Genomic DNA, 21,865 nt, shown 5'->3' with positions numbered 1-21,865 from the left:
TTTTGTTCAAGCAACTCTGAGAAGTATGTTGTTGTTAATGCTAAACGGTTTTGTCAATCCTAATTTCCCCCTTTCTATTTCTTTCTCTCTCTCTTTCTTTCTTTCTCTCTCTCTCTCTCTCTCTCTCTCTCTCTCTCAGTGCCACGTAAATGCTCTGAGAGTGAGTTTTCCTGCACCAACGGCCGCTGCATAGCTGGCAGGTGGAGGTGTGATGGAGATCATGACTGTGCGGACGGCTCTGATGAGGTACCGCAATGACCTCCACTGCCCACACCAGGCCACACCTCCATCATGATGGAACACAAAGTTTTGTCATTTCCTGAAATTGTCATATGATGTGGCAAGGTAGGTGGTATATTTAAAGTGTGTGTGGTGTCCATAGGTTGGCTGTGAACCAAAATGCGACAGTGACCAGTTCCAGTGTACGAATGGCCACTGTATCCCCTTGCGCTGGCGCTGTGACTTGGATGCCGACTGCATGGATGGCAGTGATGAGGAGAAGTGCAACAGTACTGGTGAGTGAGTGTGTGTGTGTGTGTGTGCCTGTGCGTGTATTATGTATGGCTGGATGGGTGTGAGGGTGTTTGTGATATCAGCCTGATTTGTGTTGGTAACATAACAAGCACATAAACTGAAATGACCTATATGACAGCATTGTTTTTCCTTTGACGCATATTTGGTTGCCATAATAAACAATCACAAAGGCATGGATGATAGAATCCTCTCTCACTCTCTCTCTCTGTCTCTGCTCCCTCTTTTTACAGTTGGGAGACAGTGCCCCCTAGATGAGTTTCAGTGTAATAACACCCTCTGCAAGCCTCTGGCCTGGAAGTGTGACGGTGAGGACGACTGTGGGGACAACTCCGACGAGAACCCCGAGGAGTGCAGTGAGTAGCCATGACTTTCCTCTCCCTCTCAGTCCCTCAGTATCAGGATGGAACTCCTCTCTCACTCCTCCCCTCTTCTATATCTCTTCATCTCTCACTCCTCCCCTCTATCTTTTCATTTCTCACTCCCCTTTATATCTCTTCATCTCTCACTCCTCCCCTCTATCTTTTCATTTCTCACTCCCCTTTATATCTCTTCATCTCTCACTCCTTCCCTCCTTCTCTCTCTCTCCTCATCTCTCCTCACAGGGAGCTTCCAATGCCCACCTACCAGAAACTTCCGCTGCCACAATGAGCGGGTGTGCTTGTGGAACGGCAAGCGCTGCGATGGAGTGGACAACTGCGGCGACAACTCGGACGAGATGAACTGTGGTAGGTGTCCAGGAGCGATTCTTTCGTCCTCATACCTGGTTGACCCAGGCCTCTACTTTAGCTTGAAGGTGTGGTAGGCGGAAACGCCGTGGTGACCGTCGCGTCCACAGCGTCTGAGAGCATACCGGCAAACATGTTCCGCTGTAACAACGGCAAGTGCATCAGCTCCAACCTGCGCTGCAACTTCTTCAACGACTGTGAGGACTACGGCTCGGATGAGGTCAACTGCACAAAAGAGAAAGGTGATATAACCTGCTGCCATAGTTGAATTCTTTCTGTAGCCATGCCAGCGCCATACTCATGTTTGCCATCACCTGATAACACCATAACAACCATTTCCTATTTACAAATCAAATGTGCCACAGCATTGGACTTGGTTTTTCTGTATGTCAGTGTGTATTTAAACTGTGTGTGTTTGTGTGTGTGCTTGCAGGCACTGTGGTCAATGACTGTAAGAGCAACAGGACCCACTGTGGGGACGGCGATGAGGCCCACTGTGTGACCAACGGCACAGACTCCTTCTGCTCCTGCAAACCCGGCTTCCACACCATAGCACCCAACATCTGCAATGGTAACGGGCCCAGCCACATTCACACACACACACACACACACACACACACACACACACACACACACACACACACACACACATACTCTCACACACACTCACACACACACATACTCTCACACACACACACACACACACACATACTCTCACACACACTCACACACACACACTCTCACACACACACACTCTCACACACACACACTCTCACACACACACACTCTCACACACACTCTCACACACACACACACTCTCACACACACTCACACACACACACACATTCTGTTGCATGTGCTGCCATGATCTTTGTCATGTTTGTAATCTACTTCTGGTCTAAGCCACGTCTTCTTGTTTTCTCTGTCCTAGACACAAATGAGTGCCTCCAGTTTGGTGTTTGCTCCCAAATCTGTAACAACACTAAAGGCTCCTACAAGTGCAGCTGCTACAAGCACTTCACCAAGATCAACAACACATGCAAGGCTGATGGTAAGAGCCCCCCGGGCATGGTGCAGTCATCATGACATAGTTTGTTTGCTTTAGTCAGTGCTATTTATATCCATCCCACAGAATGGGAATGTGGAAATGTATGTAGAAAAGCTACTTAACTGAAGTCATTTTTATACTTAATGTACGATTCTGCCTCTTTCATATCAATGCCTTGTTGTTTCATGAATCCATAACTCTCAAGAAGAGATTGAATTGCCATGAAAACACCCAGGATTAACTCGCTGGCCATTAATCAGAACGTCTCTGTGAGAGATGATAGATAGATAGATACTTTATTCATCCCCAAGGGGAAATTCCAGTTGGTGATATGAAGAGATCCTTCCTCTTCCTTCTTCTGCTCCCCATCCTGCGGTCACTGCTCTCTGCTCCCCATCCTGCGGTCACTGCTCTCTGCTCCCCATCCTGCGGTCACTGCTCTCTGCTCCCCATCCTGCGGTCACTGCTCTCTGCTCCCCATCCTGCGGTCACTGCTCTCTGCTCCCCATCCTGCGGTCACTGCTCTCTTCTCTATCAAACCTTTATCTGTCTCTTCATCATCCAGGCACCAGGGACAGCCAGCAGCAGGTCCTCTACATCGCCGACGACAACGAGATCCGCAGCCTGGACCCGGGCATGCCCAACTGGGTCTACGAGCAGACCTTCCAGGGCGACGCCAACGTGCGCATCGAGGCCATGGACGTGCACATCAAGACCAACCGCATCTTCTGGACCAACTGGCACACGGGGAGGATCTCCTCCTACGAGCTGCCCTCCTCCTCTTCCTCCTCGGGCCCCACGTCCAACACCCACCGGCACCGGCGCCAGGGCGAGGGCACCGACTCCGGCCTGCAGGTGGGCATGGCGAGCGGAGACGTGGCACAGCAGGGTCGGCGTGGGCAGCAGCTGGCGCAGGGGCGCGCTCTGGCACCAGGCCCAGAATAGCCGTAGCAGACTGCTGCCGCTGCATTGTGCTTTGTTAGTCGAGGGCTTTTATTCTGCACCCTGTGGGCAAGGTCACGCAGCTGCGCTGATATGTAGCAGGATGGACCGCAGGGTATTTTTGTGAGTGGACGCAGTCCTGCGGGCCAAAGGTCTGGCATCCAGCGACCTTTTCCACGTGTTCTGAACAAACACTGTGTTCCTCTGTAGAGCTCTAGTGTATTTTCCCCAACATAATCAGATAGGTGCATCTGTAGCCTTACTGTTGATTACACAGACCATGATGTTTTCATGTATTATGTGCTGTTGAAATAATTTGTTTAAAAAACAAACATGGATCATAGAATTGATTCAGCTGTAAAATCTGCCTTTTTAATCTATTGAAATCATGGACTGGAGTTTTATCTGGACTTTTGAAATGATGGAAAAAGCACCAAAAACTAGGACTCAGAATAAACTGCTGCTCCACTTTTGGTTTTAACTAGGTTCAGATCTCGGGCCTGAAAATGCCTCGAGGCCTTGCAGTGGACTGGGTGGCTGGGAACCTCTACTGGACCGACTCGGGTCGAGACGTGATCGAGGTGGCCCAGATCTCTGGCCAGCACCGCAAGACCCTCATCTCGGGCATGATCGATGAGCCCTACGCCATCGTGGTGGACCCGCAGAGAGGGTATGATGCTTCTTCTTTTCACATCAAAGCTTATCCAGATGTTTCTACATCTGTCTCTCCGATTCAGTTTGGACTGACCATGTGGCCTTCATATACAGGAGAATGTACTGGACCGACTGGGGCAACCATCCCAAGATTGAGACTGCAGCTATGGACGGGACAATGAGACAGACTCTGGTCCATGAGAACATCCAGTGGCCAACAGGTGATACAGATGTGTCTTACAGATGTGTCCCATTCACACCAGGAACGATAACTATAAATAAATGTTGAACGCCGTTAATATGAATGGCAAGCGTTCACGCAAACTATACTTGATAGCGACATGAAGAGCACGTATCGTTGGGGATCACTTTCAGAACGATAGAAAGAGCTAATAGCCAATCAGAACCCATCAAATTTTAACGTCCACATTTATTAACACAAGGAGAGACTTTGTTTTATCGTTTGTTCAGTGTAGAGCCTTTTATGCGATTATGGTTTATGTAGTTATCATTATCGTTATCATTCTTGGTGTGAATAGGCCTTTACAGATGTGCCTTTGTGATGCCACATCCTCCTGTTTAGTCTTCACTTCTTTACTGTCCTCACTCCTCTCTTTTCATCTCCCATACTTGTAGGCCTGGCTGTGGACTACTTCAATGAGCGTCTGTACTGGGCTGATGCCAAGCTCTCAGTCATCGGCAGTGTCCGACTAGATGGGTCTGACCCCGTTGTCGCCGTCTCTCACCTCAAAAACAGTTGAGTGAAGCCCTCCAGCCCTAGATTGTTGGGTTGTGTGTGTGAACACAGCATGGTGTTGAGAGTGTGTTATTGACCCCTCTGTTCCGTTGTTGGGTTGTGTGGGTGAACACAGCATGGTGTTGAGGGTGTGTTATTGACCCCTCTCTTCCGTTGTCTCGTTGTCCCTCCCAGACCTCCTGCACCCGTTCAGCATTGACGTGTTTGAGGACCACATCTACGGCGTGACGTACATCAACAACTATGTCTTCCGCGTGAATAAGTTTGGCAAGGGCTCAATGGAGAACCTGACCACCGGCATCAACCACGCCACTGACATCGTCCTCTACCATCGCTACAAACAGCCTGAGAGTAAGTGTGTGTGTGGGGGGTGGGTTAATGATTAGAATGTCATAAACTGTAGTCTTCTCCGGTCTTTGCACATTTGCATCACATATTTATTTGTGTGTGTGTGTGTTTTAGTGACCAACCCATGCGACCGTAAGAAGTGCGAGTGGCTGTGTCTGCTCAGCCCCACTGGTCCAGTGTGCGTCTGTCCAAACAACCACGTCCAGGACAACGGCACCTGTGTGGAGGTCCCTCCGCCAACCTCACAACCAAGTAAATGCCCCACTCAGACCCATGCTAAATGGGGCTCAGTTTTCCTTCTCCTTTTGGGAGTCTGGCTCCCTGTTGTCCTCCCTCTCTGTCGTGCCCTCCCTCACTGCCTCATGCTCTCCCCCGGTGCGTCTCTAGGCCCAGGGACGTGTAGCCTGCAGTGCCTGAATGGAGGCAGCTGCTTCCTGAACCCCCACAAGCAGCCCAAGTGCCGCTGCCAGACCAGCTACAGTGGAGAGCGCTGCGAGGTCAACCAGTGCAGAGACTACTGCAAGAACAAAGGCACCTGCTCCCCCTCGCCCTCAGGTACGTACTCACACACACACACACACACACACACACTCACTCCCGCACACAAACCGCGCTGCGCACACACGCTCACACACGCTCACACGCTCACACACACACACACACACACACGCTCACACGCACACACACGCTCACACGCACACACACACGCCACACACACACACGCTCACACACACACACACTCTCACTCACACACAAACACACGCACACACACACACACACGCACACACACACACACACACACACACACGCACACACACACAGCACCTCCACCTCCTGCCTAGGCTTGCCTGCCTTTTACACACGCACACACACACACACACACACACACACTCTCACTCACACACAAACACACGCACACACACGCCACACACACACACACGCTCACACACACACACACACTCTCACTCACACACAAACACACGCACACACACACACGCTCACACACACACGCTCACACACACACACGTACGCTCACACACGCACACACACACACCTGCGCTCCTGCCTTGCGCTCACACACGCACCGCACTTTGCGCTCACGGCGCGCGGCACACACTCTCCACACTCTATCACGCGGCTCACGCGCTCACACAGAGCTGCGCTCACACGCACACACCACACAAACACCGCGGCTCACACTCGCTCACCTGCGCAAACCTGCGCACACACAGGGGTCTCACCGCGCTTTTTACACTCCACACACACTCACACAAACACAAACACACATTTCCTAATATAGTGTGACACCAGATTCATGGACTTACTCCATACTGTTCATGACAACATGTAAACAAGGAATGGAATAATGTATGGCTCGTTGAATTTTTCTCAGATTGACTCAAATTCAGATTCAGTTTTATTGTTGCATCTCAATTTATATTGACATATAAAAAGGAGCACAAATCTTAGGCGTTGCTCCCCTCTTGACCTGCAGCAGCTTAATAACAGATGAGAACGATAATAACAGATAATAAAATAACTAGAAACACTAAAAGAATGTAGGTGGTGTTTAAGAGCCAGATTGGGTGCTGAGAGGTGCTCCAGAGTGTCTGAGGCTGCTGGTCCTGAGGCTGCTGGTCCTGAGGCTGCTGGTCCTGAGCCTGCTGGTCCTGGCTCTAAGACTGCTGGTCTCTGAGCCTGCTGGTCCCTGGCTCAAGGCTGAGTCCCCTGAGCCTGCTGGAAATCTGAAGCAGGCCATTGTTGGGGTGTCTGCAGTCCTTGATGATATGTCTTGTGTTTTTTTCCCTACACCGGTCCTCAAAGATGTTCTGTTTATACAGGCAAGAGTAACCGTAGTAGCAAGAGTATTTGTTTCATCCATGGCTGTTTGGTGAATTCTGCTCTGAGGCGTGAGGTCTGTTGTCATCCGTTTAATTCTGCTCTGTTTCTCTCCGTTTCTCTCTGTCTGCTGTGTCCTCTGTTCCCCCTCTCCTCTTCTCCCTGCCCAGGTGCACCTACCTGCCGCTGCCAGAATGGCTTCACCGGTCCCACGTGTAACCTGCGGACGTGTAAGGACTACTGTCAAAACAAGGGCAACTGCACCGTCAACCAGGGCAACCAGCCCACCTGCAAATGCCCCCCAGAGTTCCTGGGAGACATGTGCCAGTACAGTAAGTGGCTCTTCCCATCGTGCTCTCCAGACACACAATTAGCAAGTCAGCTCAAACAAACAAGAACAAACAAACATAGTCAGACAAGGATGTTACAAATATATATCTCAATAGTGGACTTAAAGGTTGTATCAGCGATTTTAGGCCCAAAAAAGGCCCAAACATAAATGATCACATTCATCTAATCTTTCCTAGCGATCCGCTAGCTGCCTGCCCCATAAGCAGGCCGTCAAAAAAACGTGTCTCTGTAGGCAGCCTTGGCTCCGAGAACTGTACACAAAAACAATTGCTACCAACAAGGGTTGGCAACCCTTCAAAGGCAAAAGAAAGTGTTTCAACCAATAACCGACAAGATGCGCGTTTAGGAGCGTTTAAGAGCGTTTTAATTTCACGGGAGGGAGGGGGAGGGAGTAGCGAGCTAGTTCTCTGTTTTGTTTGAACATCAACAGAAGTGACGTATCCCCCCTATCCCCGCTATCGCTGCAACCAGGATGAAAAATCTGTCCTAGACTGTGCTTTGCCATTGGATATGGATCTACTATATAGATGCCATTGGATAAGGATCTACTACCGGTATATTGATGCCATTGGATAAGGGTCTGCTATATACAGTAGATGCCATTGGATAAGGATCTACTATATAGATGCTATTGGATAAGGGTCTACTATATAGATGCCATTGGATAAGGGTCTACTATATAGATGCCATTGGATAAGGGTCTACTATATAGATGCCATTGGATAAGGGTCTACTATATAGATGTAGATGCCATTGGATAAGGGTCTACTATATAGATGAAGGCGTGTGTGTGTGTGTGTGACCTGTTCTGTTCATCTGTGGCAGGTAAATGTGATGGCTTCTGTGAGAACGGTGGCACGTGCCAGCAGTCGGCCAATGGCACGCGGCAGTGCCGCTGTCCGCCCCAGTACCACGGCCTGCACTGTGAGCTGGACCGCTGCCAGTACTGTGGCACCGGACAGTGCATCAAGACGGCCTCCAGAGAGCTGGCCTGCAGGTAACACGCCTCACGCCAGTGGCACCACCACACACACACCAAACACACACACAGGGAGGGAGATGAGAACAAAGCCTTTTAGTTGGCCCAGTTGGTTTCATTGTTTGGTTTTTCAACTGTGTGTGTGTGTGTCTTTCTGTCTTTGTGCAGTTGTTCCAATGGGCGCATCCAGCCCAGCTGCTTTACCTGTGTGGATTTCTGCCAAAATGGGCAGTGCTCCATGGACACACGCTCACTGCTCCCCCAGTGCAGGTAAGACTATTGCAGAGAAGGTTAACTTACAGATAGGCTCCCTCTCAGCGTCTCACTACAGAGGAAGGACCAACAATGTCATATGTGTCTGTATGCAGACTTGCATATGTCTGTTAATGTCTCTGACTGTCATGCTTGTCTGGAGAGTACAGGAAAATTATTGAATTGAACACAGACAGCAACAAAATAGTGAAATCAAATGTATTTTTTTCAGTCAGTAATGTTGGTCAGAGGGTCACTGATGGCTGGACACTGTTACTGAAGACCATGCCATACTGGTGTCATATTAGCCACCAGGGGACCTCGTTCAGTCTTTATTCTTCCATAATATGTAAATATGTTCTCAGTCCCCAGATGAATGTGCTCTTAGATCAGAAAATCCTTATTGTTTCTGAAGTGTGCGAGTCCTGCTGTCCTTTGACGTAGTTTAGTCATGACCTCTCAGATCTGTGTGTGTCTGTGTGTCTCTCTGTGTTCAGGTGTCAGGAGGGATGGGGTGGCTTCCGTTGTCTGACGGTGTCTCCTGTGGAAGGCCCCGACAGCCAAACCAGTGAGTAGCCATGAGTGGCCTCCCAGTGGCCTCAGTAGCCTTGTACCCAGATGTGGTGCCTTGTACCCAGGATGTGGTGTCTTGAGGCTGGCCAGGGATGGCCTAAGAGGGGTCAGGGGCCCTGAACAAGCAACTTTGCATGAAATCATTGCCTCAATAGAGGATGTAGGCTATGAATCTGATTGAATTTAGTATTGGCCATCCCCAAAATGCAGCAGAATACAGGAAATCACATCAAACAAATTAAAAATGTTCTGGGGGAGGACCCACAAACCCCCCCTCCCACATATACGACAATAAGTGGGGGGCCCTTAATACATCTGGGCCCAGGGGCCCGAAAGTTCATAATCCGCCCATGAGCTGACCAACCGTCTGTTTGTCCTGCAGGCACTGCCTCCGTCGTCATCCCAGTTCTCCTGCTGCTCCTTCTGGCGCTCCTAGTGGTGGGCGCCCTCTTGTGGTACAAGAAGAGAATGCGAGGGTGAGTACACACCAGCACCAGCAGGGGGCGTTAGCCCTTGTGTACCTGCGATCCACATGCACTCTTTTAGAGGAGCCCCTATCTTCACCCAACGCCCCATCTTCCAGTTCTTCTCTCTTATTTCTCTCGTTCTCACACTATCGTTCTCTCTGTCGCGCTCTCTGCTGTGATTAACTGCATCTTTCCTATCCCTCAGGTCTCTAAGGCCGGGCAAGTCAGGCTCCCGACGCTTGCGGTAACCTCTTTAACAGTCTACAGGGCCCCATGCATCCCCCCCTCTTCCTCTCCTTCCTTTTCCTCTCTATATGGCTGTGTGTGTGTCCTATGTTTAGGCTTGCTTTTCATGTCTCTCTCTCTCTCTCTCTCTCTCTCTCTGTTCTCCCAGTCTTCATCTTTCCCTCTCTCTCTCTCTCTCTCTCTCTCTCTCATCCTCCCTGGCTGGATTCTAAGTGTGTTGCCCAGTAGTAGACCCATCCTCACAGGACTTTTACACAAGAGATCTATTCAAATAGATCTGCCTGTTACCAGTCTATACTGTATCCTCTCCTTCTACCCTTTGCTAGAGATGGAGATCGGTGTGTGTGTGTTTGTGTGTGTGTGTTCTTGTGCGTATGTAGCTGTAGCAGTCTTGTTGTCCTGTGTACCTGCTGTAGTATTCTAGCTCTGAAAAACACTGTGTGTGTGTGTGTGTAGAATCTCCTGTGACTGACCTGTTGCTGTTGTTTGTCAGCTGGACGTGTTGAGCTCTTCTGTGTGGAAGCTCTATTGTGCAGATGTGTACTGTATGTTGGTTCCAATGAAATGGGAAGCAAAGGGTTCTCTTTCGTTCATTGGAACTGCTTGTAAATGTATCCTGTGTACATTTGTGTTCTATGCTGGATTGTGTATGTGCTCGTGATTGCGTGTGTGTGTGTGTGTGTGTGTGTGTGTGTGTGTGTGTGTGTGTGTGTGTGTGTTTGAGAGGGAGAGAGAAAATGAGTGCATGTGTGGTTTGCGTTGAGGCCTGCAGTACTGTGTGTCCTGTGCTGTGGCCATGCCTTAGCTCGTCATCGCAGTTAGAATCAAAGATTCTGTTCTAGAATCTTTGGTTAGAGTAAGGAGGGGACGGGGAGCCCACAGTTGACTGACCGGAGGTATGCACGCGATACTTGTTTCCGCAGGGCCAAGGGTTTCCAGCACCAGAGAATGACCAACGGGGCCATGAATGTAGAGATTGGGAACCCGGCCTACAAGATCTATGAGGGGGATCCAGACGACGATGCTGGAGAGCTGCTGGATTCTGACTTTGCACTGGATCCAGATAAGGTAAGCACTCTCTCACACACACACACACACACACACACACACACACACACACTCAAACTTAAACACACACACACATACACACACACACACAAACACACACAGACACACACACAAGAAGTTCTATCTCATTCATAAGTTACAGGTCTATGCTCACGTTATGTTTTAAAAGATGAACCAAGTTCAATGCTCAAATAGTTTGCCGCGCGCTTAACACGGTCACTTCCAACTGTTCCGATGCCGAACCATAGTGAATGATAGGAAATGTGCTGCTTGCTGCTGGTCAATGTGATCCCTGTCTAACAGGCTTCCCCATCTAAACCTCAGCCTCCAAATTGCACAGCGTCTGACTAAGCACTAAGACTCTCTCTCTCTCTCTCTCTCTCTCTCTCTCTCTCTCTCTCTCTCTCTTCTCTCTCTCTCTCTCTCTCTCTCTCTCTCTCTCCCTCTCTCTCTCTCTCTCTCTCTCTCTCTCTCTGTCTCTCTGTCTCTCTGCAGCCCACCAACTTTACCAACCCGGTGTACGCCACGCTCTACATGGGCGCCCACAACAGCCGCAACTCGCTGGCCAGCACCGACGAGAAGAAGGAGCTCCTCTCCACGACGGATGACGACATGGGAGACCCGCTAGCGTAGAGGTCCATTGCTAACAGCCACGGCGCTGCTCGACGAAAAAAACCTCCTAAACACGCCCCCGCCTCCCGTCTAATGCCTTTTACAAAACAGGAAAGAAAAAAAAGCAGCAACCACAGTAACAATGAGAGAACACTGTACAAAATGTATAAAAAAGGAGGAAAAAAAGAAAAGAAAAAAAGAGATGAAGGACTACTTTTGTATGTGATTGCAGTATTATATTTTATTCTTTGAGGAAATTCTTCTCGTGAACAGGAAGAAAACAGAACATTTTCTATACTTTTTTTATTTTTTACTTTTTGTTTTTGCTCACCAACTTGCTATTCAACCTAACTTCAGTCAATTCCCGATGTCCCCTTCATTTAGCCACTACCTCTGTGCAAATATAACATATGAACGACAACAGCATTGGAACAACTTTCTTTTTATTTCTTTTCAACTTTATTTTTGTATGAATTGTATAGAAGCCATTGTTCCATTTGAAAAGAAAATTGCCAAGTGTGTTGTGAACAACTGTGAGTGGGATGGGGAAACCCTGAGTCTGCCAGATTCCCCCACACACACTTTCACTGCTGCTGGATGTTTAGATGCAGAGGTAGGATGTGTGAGCGTGTGTGAGAGTGAGTGTATGTGTGTGTGTGTGAGTGTATGTGTGTGTGTGTGGATGAGAAGACTGTGTGAGTGGAAAGGGGGGGAGGGGGCAAAATGAGTGAGAAGCAGTGGGTCCGCATCTTTACTTCCATATCCATAGCTCAGAGAACTTGGTTTAAAATGATTGTTTTTTTCTCCTTGCACAGATATGAATTTATATATATATATATATATATATATATATATATATATTTATATATATATAAACCTAGTGTCTTGACAATACACCTAGGGATTCAAACATCCATAAAAATAGCAGTATGTATTTGTTTTGCTTTAATACTCTCTTCAAAGTTATTTTAGAGATAAACAAATTATTGGATACTGTCTGAATTTTTTTGAACGGATGAACAGAAAGGGAGCCCGGTGGGTGGGTGGGTGGATGGATGGGGTCATGAATTGTGCTTGTTGGATGAAGATGAGAACATTCCAGGGTTGTTTGTTCATTTGTTTGTTTGTTTTATCTGTGGCCTTGGTTTTCGGAATGTCAAATGGTTTTTTGGGACCGCTGGGATGGACTGGGACTCGACCCAGTCGTATTCGTGGAATTGCTGAGATTGACAGAAGGTGGAAAAAAAAGGAAAATGATTGTCAAGCTTGTGCCTCTCGGGCACTCTCCATGTGTGTTCAGGTTAAGGCTTCGGAAGCTCTCCCTCGTCACGTCCCCTAGGAACTGTGACTCCATCTTGGATTCCCATTACATGCGTAAGTGTGACCCATGGAGGTATGGGGCTGCCCAGGGAGAGCGGACTCGTCGCATTAATAAACAAAATGAAAGCTGTGTTTTATTTGATTGTTTTCTACTTGGGTACGAAGTTGATAGGTGATTGTCTTTGTCAGCCAGTGCTACTACCTAGGAAGCGTTCTGTTTGATGCTGACGTCCCTGTGCAAATACAGCCCTCTTTCTCTTGATTAGCGTTCCCACTACCACACATATTAATGCTATGCCTTGCTGCTAACGCCACCATTCGTCTGCCTGATCCATTGTCAAGCTCAGCCGACAGCTTGTCACTGGGCTGCTGCTTCTAATGGATGTGACTAGCCATAACTTCCATATGTTAATGCATGTAACACGAAAAAAAAAAAAAACAATATCAACAAAATGTATGTGTAAATCCCTCTGGCTTTTATTGGACACATTTTGAACAGTATTCACATGTCTGTCCTTCTCATTTCTGTGATGTTGCTCTGGTCATTCTTTTGTTTTTATTTTTGTTTTTTTGATCAGATGGATTAGTACAATCATTTTACTTTCTCAAAGGTTAAAATAAGACACTTTTACAAAAACCTAAATCTGTCTCTGTGGTCATCTTTCTGGTTTAATTTGGGCTTTTTATATGCTATATTAAAAATGTAATTGTTTTTATTGTGGCATAAGTTTATAACTACAATACTTAAGCAACTACACAAACATCACAAACTGACTTATTATTAATTCAAAGAATAAAGAAAGACATAGAAAATAGACCTGGTTTCTGTGTTTCAGAAGCATTTAAGAGTGGTGGCAAAGGAAATGACATTATAAAAACTGTCCGGGTTTACTGAATGACTGTGGCAGGAGGGCCTGCTGTAAAAACAAACGTAGGATCTATTTATTTCCCAGATTTTGTTTACACATAGGCCACAAAGTGGGAAGGCATCAAACTGCATCTCAGCAGATGTTTACAGCCTGGCACTGATGTTTGCAGTAGGCCTATGCGCTTGATAGTGACTCAGGACAGGGTGACCAGTACAGCGACGAAAACAAAATTAATTCCTAGGCTCAGCTTTGAGTTTTAAATGTCACAGGATCTTACTCAGGACCAGAGTGTTTATTGTGCATGTGGCTAAAGTGAATAATATTTGAAGGAAGATGAGTGCTTTGTCCCTTATTGGTGTGTCTAGAGGGGACTGCAAGTCAGTGGCATTATCTGGTACTCTTAGTGGGAATTCATGGACCTCAGACAGAAAATGAGTAGTTAGTCACAGCAGCTACAGTAATGTTGTTTGGTTGAGTTTTATTGTCATCTCAAAGATAACATGCATCACATATCAGGCTCAATTTAATCTCTGAGAAAAAAAAAAAGATTTTCCAAATTCTCATACGAATTTACAAGAAAAAAAAAAGATATATGTTTAGAAGTTCCCCACCATCAGGGTAGTGTTGCATATACTTCTGTTTGTCCAAAACATTAAGGCAATACAAGTAGTGTGATGTCCCTTTTCAAACAAAATCTCATTGTGAATACAATCACAATCATTTTGCTTAGTCGATGGTTGTTTTGACTTAAACAATTGCTTTGTCTTCAGGTCCCAATTTCAGCTTCAAATGACATGGGGAGATGTTTACTTTGGTTCCAGCGAGGGCTCAACCTTGCCTAAATGTGGAACAACCCCCCACATTAACTTTGATTCCCATCCACTTCCTGACTGAAGGCAACTAATGGGAGAACAGTGACCGCTAAGAGATTCTCAATTAGATGTAGCTCTGGAGAGCATCACCGAAGCCTCTCACTAAGCCATTTGGCCATGGAAGGCTGGACATATAACTCATAACTTGGTACAGATATATCTGTATACAGTACATATCTGTAAAATGGGCATGTAAAGTAATCAACTCCTAAGTTATCATATGGGTGAAAAACAAGTCATGCAATCCCCTTTGTAAATCCTCAACTGTCAAAGGAGACCGAAAACAAACAAGTCAGTTCTACAGTTCATTAGCTCACCTCAAGTCTGTTTATCTGTTTATAGAACGATGCGGAGTTCTGGAGGGTTAACCTCATATTGAGGGGAATAAGAGACGCTGTTGTAGAAGTCTGTATAGGACCGGATACAGAGTAGCTCAAGGCTGTCGTAGGCAAATAAAGGCACACAGTTTCAGGTATGAGAATGTGCTCTGTTCATGGAGGTGATCTCCCAGGGGACGTGTGCAGGAGTCTTCCTCACATTTTGTGCAGTCCCCCATCTAACGGCTCGATGGTGTTTTATGCCCCCAACGTCGTCTTCCAGGCAGCGCTGCCACCATTGACTTAAAGGCACCTAATCCTAAACCTTACCCCAACCCTAACCTTAACCCATGCCTAATCCTAGTGCCTTCCAGGCAGCGCTGCCTTGAAGACAACATTGGGGGCATGAAATACCAAGAAACCATCTAACGCTTGATAAAAATAAGAGTGAGAGTTGATTCTTTCTCTCGTTAGGCACGTAGCTATGCTCCTTAATTAAGACTTCAAATTCATCGTAGGAATGCACATCCTGTCTAATTAAAGCTGCTACTCAACTTCAAAACTTGCATATGTATGTACAGCACTTTAAGCAATGTTATTATACAAAGCACATTTAAAAAACAGATATTTGTAACCAGACTTAAACAACATATTTAAGAAATAATACTGACACAATAACAAGGCACTTCTATAAAAGGACAACTGAGTAACAAAACAGAGGTTTGGTTTGACTAGCTTAGCCATTACCAATCAATTCCCATGCTAGGCTGCTGTCCCTTAGAGAGAGAGGAGACCAATCTCCTGGCAACCCACAGCAACTTCAGATAGGGGTTTCACTGCTCTGCCTCTGAACCTTGACTTTACTGTCCTCCGATACACAGAAACAGTCCTGCTTGGATTGCACAATATGAGGAAATCCATGTTAGTGGAAATGGGATCTTTGCTGGCAGGCACTTCAGGGTCGACGCACTGTCTGTCTCTGGCCATTTTGTCAACAGTTCCTCTGGACGTTCGGGATACAAAATGGACTTCATTCACACAGTTCCCACAGAACCCCTCTTTCCTGTGTTGGCAAACTCTAAACACACACTTCAGCTTGTGTGAGAGTGTGTCTCTCACTCGGTGTGTGTGTGTCCAAGTGTGTGCTTCTCTGTTTGCATGTAGAGCAGAGGTGGTCGCCCAGCTATGGTATACTCCATCTTGTCTAAGCCTGTTTTTTTGTAGCAGACGGGGGAGAGAGCCTCCAGTACAGTGTCCATTAAGGAATTTAATCCCATAAATAAATAAATGAATGAAGAAATGCACCACCCACATGTTTAAAAAACAAACCCATCACAATGCTTCTGTCTTCTTTTAGTCAGTGTAATCTGCAGGGAGAGGCAACATTGGGCAGGAGGGGGAGCACACGGGGTTGAGGGAGCGCACCCAGGGGTGGGGGTGTAAGCAGGAGGACGAGGAGGAGGGGGACAGGGTGTTTAGGGTCGCTTCCACCCATTCCGGATCACCGCGTCAGCTCGCAGGAAGGGCTGGCTTCGGAGATCTGCGGGTGGGCAACGGAGAGAGGCGTTAGACCAACGGGACACACCACTCTGGTTAAGCTAGCTGTGCCTATAGGCCTCCTGTCAAATGATTGTCTATTGTAAAATGCAGGTCATCATTTGAATGTGAATGTAGTGGACAACATTTCTATTTGCTATACAAAAGGTGCAATGTTTTTTTCAATCTAATAAATATGACTTAAGTAGCGTGGGTTACCACTGAGTTATGGATACAATACTTTTGACCTAAACTTTTGTAATTAGAAATAAGAGACAGTGAGCACTAAACTATCCAAAGCATATCAGGTAACCCACTTCAAGTTTTAAAAATGGTTGTCTTTCGTAGTCACAGGCTGTTACAAACATTTTGAATGTCAACAAACTCCGAGGAGGTATTAGAGTGGAGGCCGTCAGGTTATGCTATCAACTAAAAGACTTTAATAAAAGTGTTATTGAGCCGCACCAATAAAGATAAAAGTGCTCTTGTCAGTGGCCTCCACTGACTACTCTGAGGAGTTTGAGGACTAGCGTATGGAATTGCATGCTGGACGTGACAGTTAGCATCTGAACATGACATGTCATGGCGGACAGATTAGAACGTTGTCAAAAGCAACACACACGGGGCGATCCATGCAGACACATGCAACAGATATGATCAGTGACACAGAGAGATGTTCTGGGGGTCACCTGCCAACTGTTCTCCCTTCCACAGAGAGAGACAATGCGTGGCACCTTTTCCTTATCATTTCTGAAATCAGTTCTTGATTTTGGATTATCACAACTGCATATAGCATAGTTTTGCATAAAATGAGCCACATTTGGGTATCTCAGGTTGCATTCACAAGCTTCCTATTTAATGTTTTGTCATAGTATGTGTATGCTGAAGGCTTGGTCTCAATAGTTCCAACATCCCTTTGTGTTCAAGCTGAGGGTGAATATGTAGTCTCTAACTCTACCCATCCCACACTGGTGTGAAAATAGGAGAGGACTATGTTGAGACCAAGCCTTTGCTGTGTCCTCTAATGCAGATTGTTTTCCTTATATGTGAATGAAGCTGAAGAACCCTTTGCTGAAGCAGCTGGCGTAACAACAAAAGGCAGACAGTTACAGGAGCGCAACCGGGCCTAGCTCCAAGCTGCCCTCCTTACCCATGTATTAGGAAGAGACCCAACTAACTCAGAGCAATCCCCTGTCTGCTGAAAAGGCAGAGTAAAAGATTATTGGTGGAGGAAAAAACAGCATGCTACCACGTTAGTGAAGGACAAACCAAATAACCCGACAAAGACAACACAGGCCTGTGTGTGAGCCCAAACCCCATTTTGAGTCATTTCGGTGGAATGCTTGGACCCGGCCCGTGGCCCGCAGTTGTGCTGATGCAATTGTGTGTAATACGTGTAAATATCAGTGCAATTATGCGAGAGCATAATTATGCGGTTTCCTTTGACTTTTATGCATAAACCCAAAATGACTCATTCAGGGGTTCGGTGCTGGCCCTTGTCTTTGGTGCCTGGGATGGCAGGAGTGCAGACATTGGTTCATCTCTGTGTGACAGAACCTTAGTTAGTGGGGGCAAAGTGGAGTTGGGGGTGGTGGTGATGAGGGTCATGCGAGTTTTAAAGGACATGCGGGGGGGGGGGGGGGTTGGGGGTACTGAGGTAGAACCAGACAACCTTAGCATTAGGGGTTGTGGGTGAGTGGGGGTTTGGGGCTAGCAGTTGGACTCGTCGTAGAGGTTGGTTTCGCAGAAGAACCGTGAGCCCCGCTTGGCTGTGCGCGCGGTGAAGGGAACGCTCTTCAACACTGAGGGAAGGAGGGGCGCCAAGGTTAGAGACAAACCACAACCGACACACACCTTCAAAACACACACACACACACACACACACACACACATACACCTCACATACAAACACAGACACACACACTCCTCTCCACACCTGGATATAACCCCAGTACCCATGCAGCAGGCATACCCCCATTTCTCCCTGTCCGTCACCTTTCCACAGAGCTGGCATTAGTGTCACTGGCCCAGTTCATTACAGAGTTAATCATTATTAAAGACACACCACACCGCTCCACACCCGTGAGATGACATGACTGCTAGTACAGGACAGAGGTTCATTAAAACATCAACATTAATGTGGATAGAAGCCATCCTCCCTGTTGCACACAAGAATTAGACCTACGTAACACTTCTTTCTTTTGGTCCTCTGAGACTGAGAAGGTAACTACCACCTTAAACTATGAAAAAATGCTCTGTTTCCATTAAATGGGTTCCCTGAGGTTTCAAACTGTGCTGTGCCGTGAGGCTTTCAGGCCGATTGTGGAGTGGTACTGCGTGGTTCCATTAATTGGGTTCCCTGAGGTTTCAAACTGTGCTGTGCCGTGAGGCTTTCAGGCCGATTGTGGAGTGGTACTGCGTGGTTCCATTAATTGGGTTCCCTGAGGTTTCAAACTGTGCTGTGCCGTGAGGCTTTCAGCCGGTGTGGAGTGGTACTGGGTGGTGCACTGTGGCTCTATGGCACGGGCGCTGCTCAGCACGTAACACATGGTGCACCGCTGCTGGCTGGAGCTCTCCACCACCACCGTGATCCTGGCGCGGGGGCCAGCGGGGGGACGAGTGCCACCTCCGCCACCGTCATCGTGAGCGCGTGCCCTGGCCGGCCCACCTGTGATGATGTCCTCGATGGTGCCGTCCTTGCCCTCGTAGACAGGCCGGTGGTCCTTGGCCTGCCGCCGCCGGAGCTCGGCGATCAGCTCGTGCTGCTGCTGCCGCTTCTTCTGAACCTGGGCCTGAGACACAGAGAGACGGAGGTCAGGTGGCCGCTATCACTCTCTCACAGAGGTCATGTGACCGCTATCACTCTCTCACAGAGGTCATGTGACCGCTCTCACTCTCTCACAGAGGTCATCTCTCACAGAGGTCATGTGACCGCTATCACTCTCTCACAGAGGTCAGGTGACCGCTCTCACTCTCTCACAGAGGTCATGTGACCGCTCTCACTCTCTCACAGAGGTCATGTGACCGCTATCACTCTCTCACAGACACAAGTCTAAATGCTGCAAACATACAACTGAGTGGGCTCATGATTGTGCTGTTTCAGCTCTTTGTCATGATAACTCTGACTCAGCAACTTCAGTATTTCTGATCTATGTGTTTATTTCTAATGAATACTGACTGCTCTACAGACTTCCTCTGGGTTGCACTAATAAGCTTAGCAAACTAGTCAACATAAAAGGGCAGGAAATGAAAGGAGATTAATCCTGTGAGTCTGCTGCCAAGCTCCTTGTGGACAGTGTGCACTACACAACACAAGACAGCACGAGGAGAGGAGAGGAGAAGAGAGGAGAAGAGAGAAGAGGAGAGGAGAGGAGAAGAGAGAAGAGGAGAAGAGAGGAGAAGAGAAAAGAGGAGAGGAGATGAGAGGTGAAGAGAGAAGAGGAAAGGAGAGGAGAGAGGAGAGGAGAGGACAGGAGAGGAAAGTAGAAGAGAGGAGAGGAGAAGAGAGGAGAGGGGAGGGGAGGAGAGCAGAAGAGAGGAGAGGAGAACAGAGGAGAGGAGAGGGGAGGGGAGGAGAACAGAGGAGAGGAGAGAGGGAATAAGAGGGGAGGAGAGGGGAGGAGAGGAGAACAGAGGAGAGCAGAGGAGAGGAGAGAGGGAATAAGAGGGGAGGAGAGAAGCAGGGGCCGCTGGGGCACCTTGGGGTTCTGCTCCTTCTGCTCCTGAGCGAGGAGCTTCTCGCGCATGGCCTCTTCCTGCTTCTTCTTCTGATCGTTGTCCACCACCGCGTCCTGCAAAGATAACCACAGGCCAGTCAGAGGGCTCAACAAATCACACACACACACACACACACACACACACACACACACATACACACACACACACACAGTCCCAGAAAAACATCCACAAGCACATTTCCTCCTTATCCCAAGAGGAAGGAGGAGGAGTGGACACCTGAACAGCCCTAACACATCATTGCCCCCATGGGTCAACCAAACCTTCTTGGCAGAAAGAAAATCTGGCTATTAGGCACACACACACACACACACACACACACACACACACACACACACACACACACACACACACACACACACACACACACACACACACGCACGCACAGTGCCCCACACACAATTGCACCAACACAAACACACAGATCCTTTGGAAGCCCATTTCCGAGTGCAGATCCATAAATCCCGTGTGCGAACAATCTGAGGAAGAGGGCTGTTGGTGGGGCCCTGTGAGGTCAGAGGGGAGGGCAGGGCTCCATCTAAACAGCCCAGCTGCCGCCTGGAGAGCCTGCCCAGCTGGGCTTTCCTGTTTTTGGGGCCTCCGGCGAGGAGAGGAGAGGAGCCTCATCCCGGGCCAGAGAGAGGAGGAGGCCCAGCCCTGGGAGCCAGTCACACACACACACACACACACACACACACACACACACACACACACACACTCATTCACTCTCTCAAGTGCAAACACAAATATACACTCATTCACTCTCTCAAGTGCACACACACACACACACACACACACACACACACACACACACACACACACACACACAGACACACACAGACAAACGCACGCACACATTTTCACATTCTCTCAAGTGCACACGCACACATTTTCACACTCTCTCTAGCGCACCAGATACACAATGCCCCCCCTCCCCGTGGGCATTTCCATGAGAGCCCTCCCATCATGGAGAGGAGCTTTTCATTCTTTCATTCGTCTCAGCTAATTGTGTTGCTCACCTGAGAAATTTGAGCAGTACTTTTGTTTGCATCCTTTCAGCCTTGTTTATTTAAGAAACAGAACGCCAGCACGCTAACACCTTATGTACACCCCTCTGTTGCAGCGTATGGCAGCGGCTCTGTTTACTCAAAACCCTGAACACGTGAGTCTTTTCCACTATGATTAGTATTATTACACACTTATGTCGCATTACCCGAACCACAAACATTCTCACCTTTTCAGGTCTGGTAATTACTCAAACATTGACTTGTTTGTTTGTGACAGATTGTTAACACGCACTGACATATTCTTCACATAACTTACAGTGTTAATCTTAGCTAATTCCTGTGTTGTGTAGCCTAGTTTCAGGTGACAGGTGGTTAAGTAACAGAAGCCCTGAGAACCCTCTCTTACCTTGTAGGCCTTGAGAAAGCGAACAAACACCGGGAAGAACACAGAAGGCGGAGTCGTCTTAGGACTCTCCCCAAAGTAGTGCACCACGTTGTTATAGGCCTCCTGGAAGCACACAGGCAGGTATATCAGTTGGGAGTGATTCTGGTAAATGTAGTTTTTCAGGTGTGTATTCCACTGGGCTGGAGTTGACCAAGCATTAGTACATTAAGGATATTCGATAGGGTGTTCAGTACCTCTGCTGTCTTGGCGTCCTTCTGCAGTTTGTCCAGCTGAGTATCGTTGGTCTGCAGGAAACTTTTGAGCACGGAGTGGTCATGGAGACTGCACTCTCTCCTGATCAGATCCATGCCCTTCCCCAGCTCCCTCACGTCTATCAAGACATTCTCCAAGGATACTACACACACACAC

The 21,865-nt window shown here is 47.8% G+C and overlaps 2 protein-coding genes across 6 annotated transcripts in view; one reads left to right on the top strand and one right to left on the bottom strand.

Moving 5' to 3' along the window:
- The window catches only part of LOC125293334 (low-density lipoprotein receptor-related protein 1-like), a 117,912-nt gene extending 104,554 nt beyond the window's left edge, over nucleotides 1–13,358 (top strand). The window contains 21 exon segments of the mRNA XM_048241203.1: nucleotides 140–246; nucleotides 383–515; nucleotides 765–887; nucleotides 1,137–1,265; nucleotides 1,370–1,501; nucleotides 1,693–1,830; nucleotides 2,191–2,310; nucleotides 2,873–3,162; nucleotides 3,735–3,919; nucleotides 4,018–4,124; nucleotides 4,540–4,659; nucleotides 4,835–5,011; nucleotides 5,123–5,260; nucleotides 5,396–5,563; nucleotides 7,018–7,179; nucleotides 8,024–8,195; nucleotides 8,346–8,447; nucleotides 8,927–8,997; nucleotides 9,385–9,478; nucleotides 10,639–10,783; nucleotides 11,279–13,358. Of these exon segments, the coding sequence (XP_048097160.1) occupies nucleotides 140–246; nucleotides 383–515; nucleotides 765–887; nucleotides 1,137–1,265; nucleotides 1,370–1,501; nucleotides 1,693–1,830; nucleotides 2,191–2,310; nucleotides 2,873–3,162; nucleotides 3,735–3,919; nucleotides 4,018–4,124; nucleotides 4,540–4,659; nucleotides 4,835–5,011; nucleotides 5,123–5,260; nucleotides 5,396–5,563; nucleotides 7,018–7,179; nucleotides 8,024–8,195; nucleotides 8,346–8,447; nucleotides 8,927–8,997; nucleotides 9,385–9,478; nucleotides 10,639–10,783; nucleotides 11,279–11,416 (2,951 nt within the window). The 3' untranslated portion in view covers nucleotides 11,417–13,358.
- Nucleotides 13,359–14,045: 687 nt separating this feature from the next.
- The window catches only part of fmnl3 (formin-like 3), a 42,035-nt gene continuing 34,215 nt past the window's right edge, over nucleotides 14,046–21,865 (bottom strand). For 2 of the 5 annotated variants that reach the window (XM_048240954.1, XM_048240951.1), the window contains 5 exons: nucleotides 21,691–21,851; nucleotides 21,458–21,559; nucleotides 20,008–20,100; nucleotides 18,978–19,101; nucleotides 14,046–16,313 (listed from right to left, as the gene is read on the bottom strand). In XM_048240954.1, the coding sequence (XP_048096911.1) occupies nucleotides 16,249–16,313; nucleotides 18,978–19,101; nucleotides 20,008–20,100; nucleotides 21,458–21,559; nucleotides 21,691–21,851 (545 nt within the window). In that variant the 3' untranslated portion in view covers nucleotides 14,046–16,248. Of the gene's footprint in view, nucleotides 16,314–17,459; nucleotides 17,508–17,981; nucleotides 18,112–18,977; nucleotides 19,102–20,007; nucleotides 20,101–21,457; nucleotides 21,560–21,690; nucleotides 21,852–21,865 lie in introns of all 5 variants that reach the window. The other 3 variants (XM_048240950.1, XM_048240952.1, XM_048240953.1) reach the window with 3 other exon arrangements.

This window comes from Alosa alosa, chromosome 4, assembly GCF_017589495.1.
Source record: "Alosa alosa isolate M-15738 ecotype Scorff River chromosome 4, AALO_Geno_1.1, whole genome shotgun sequence".
NCBI lineage: Eukaryota > Metazoa > Chordata > Actinopteri > Clupeiformes > Clupeidae > Alosa > Alosa alosa.
This window is presented reverse-complemented; position numbering and strand designations above follow the sequence as displayed.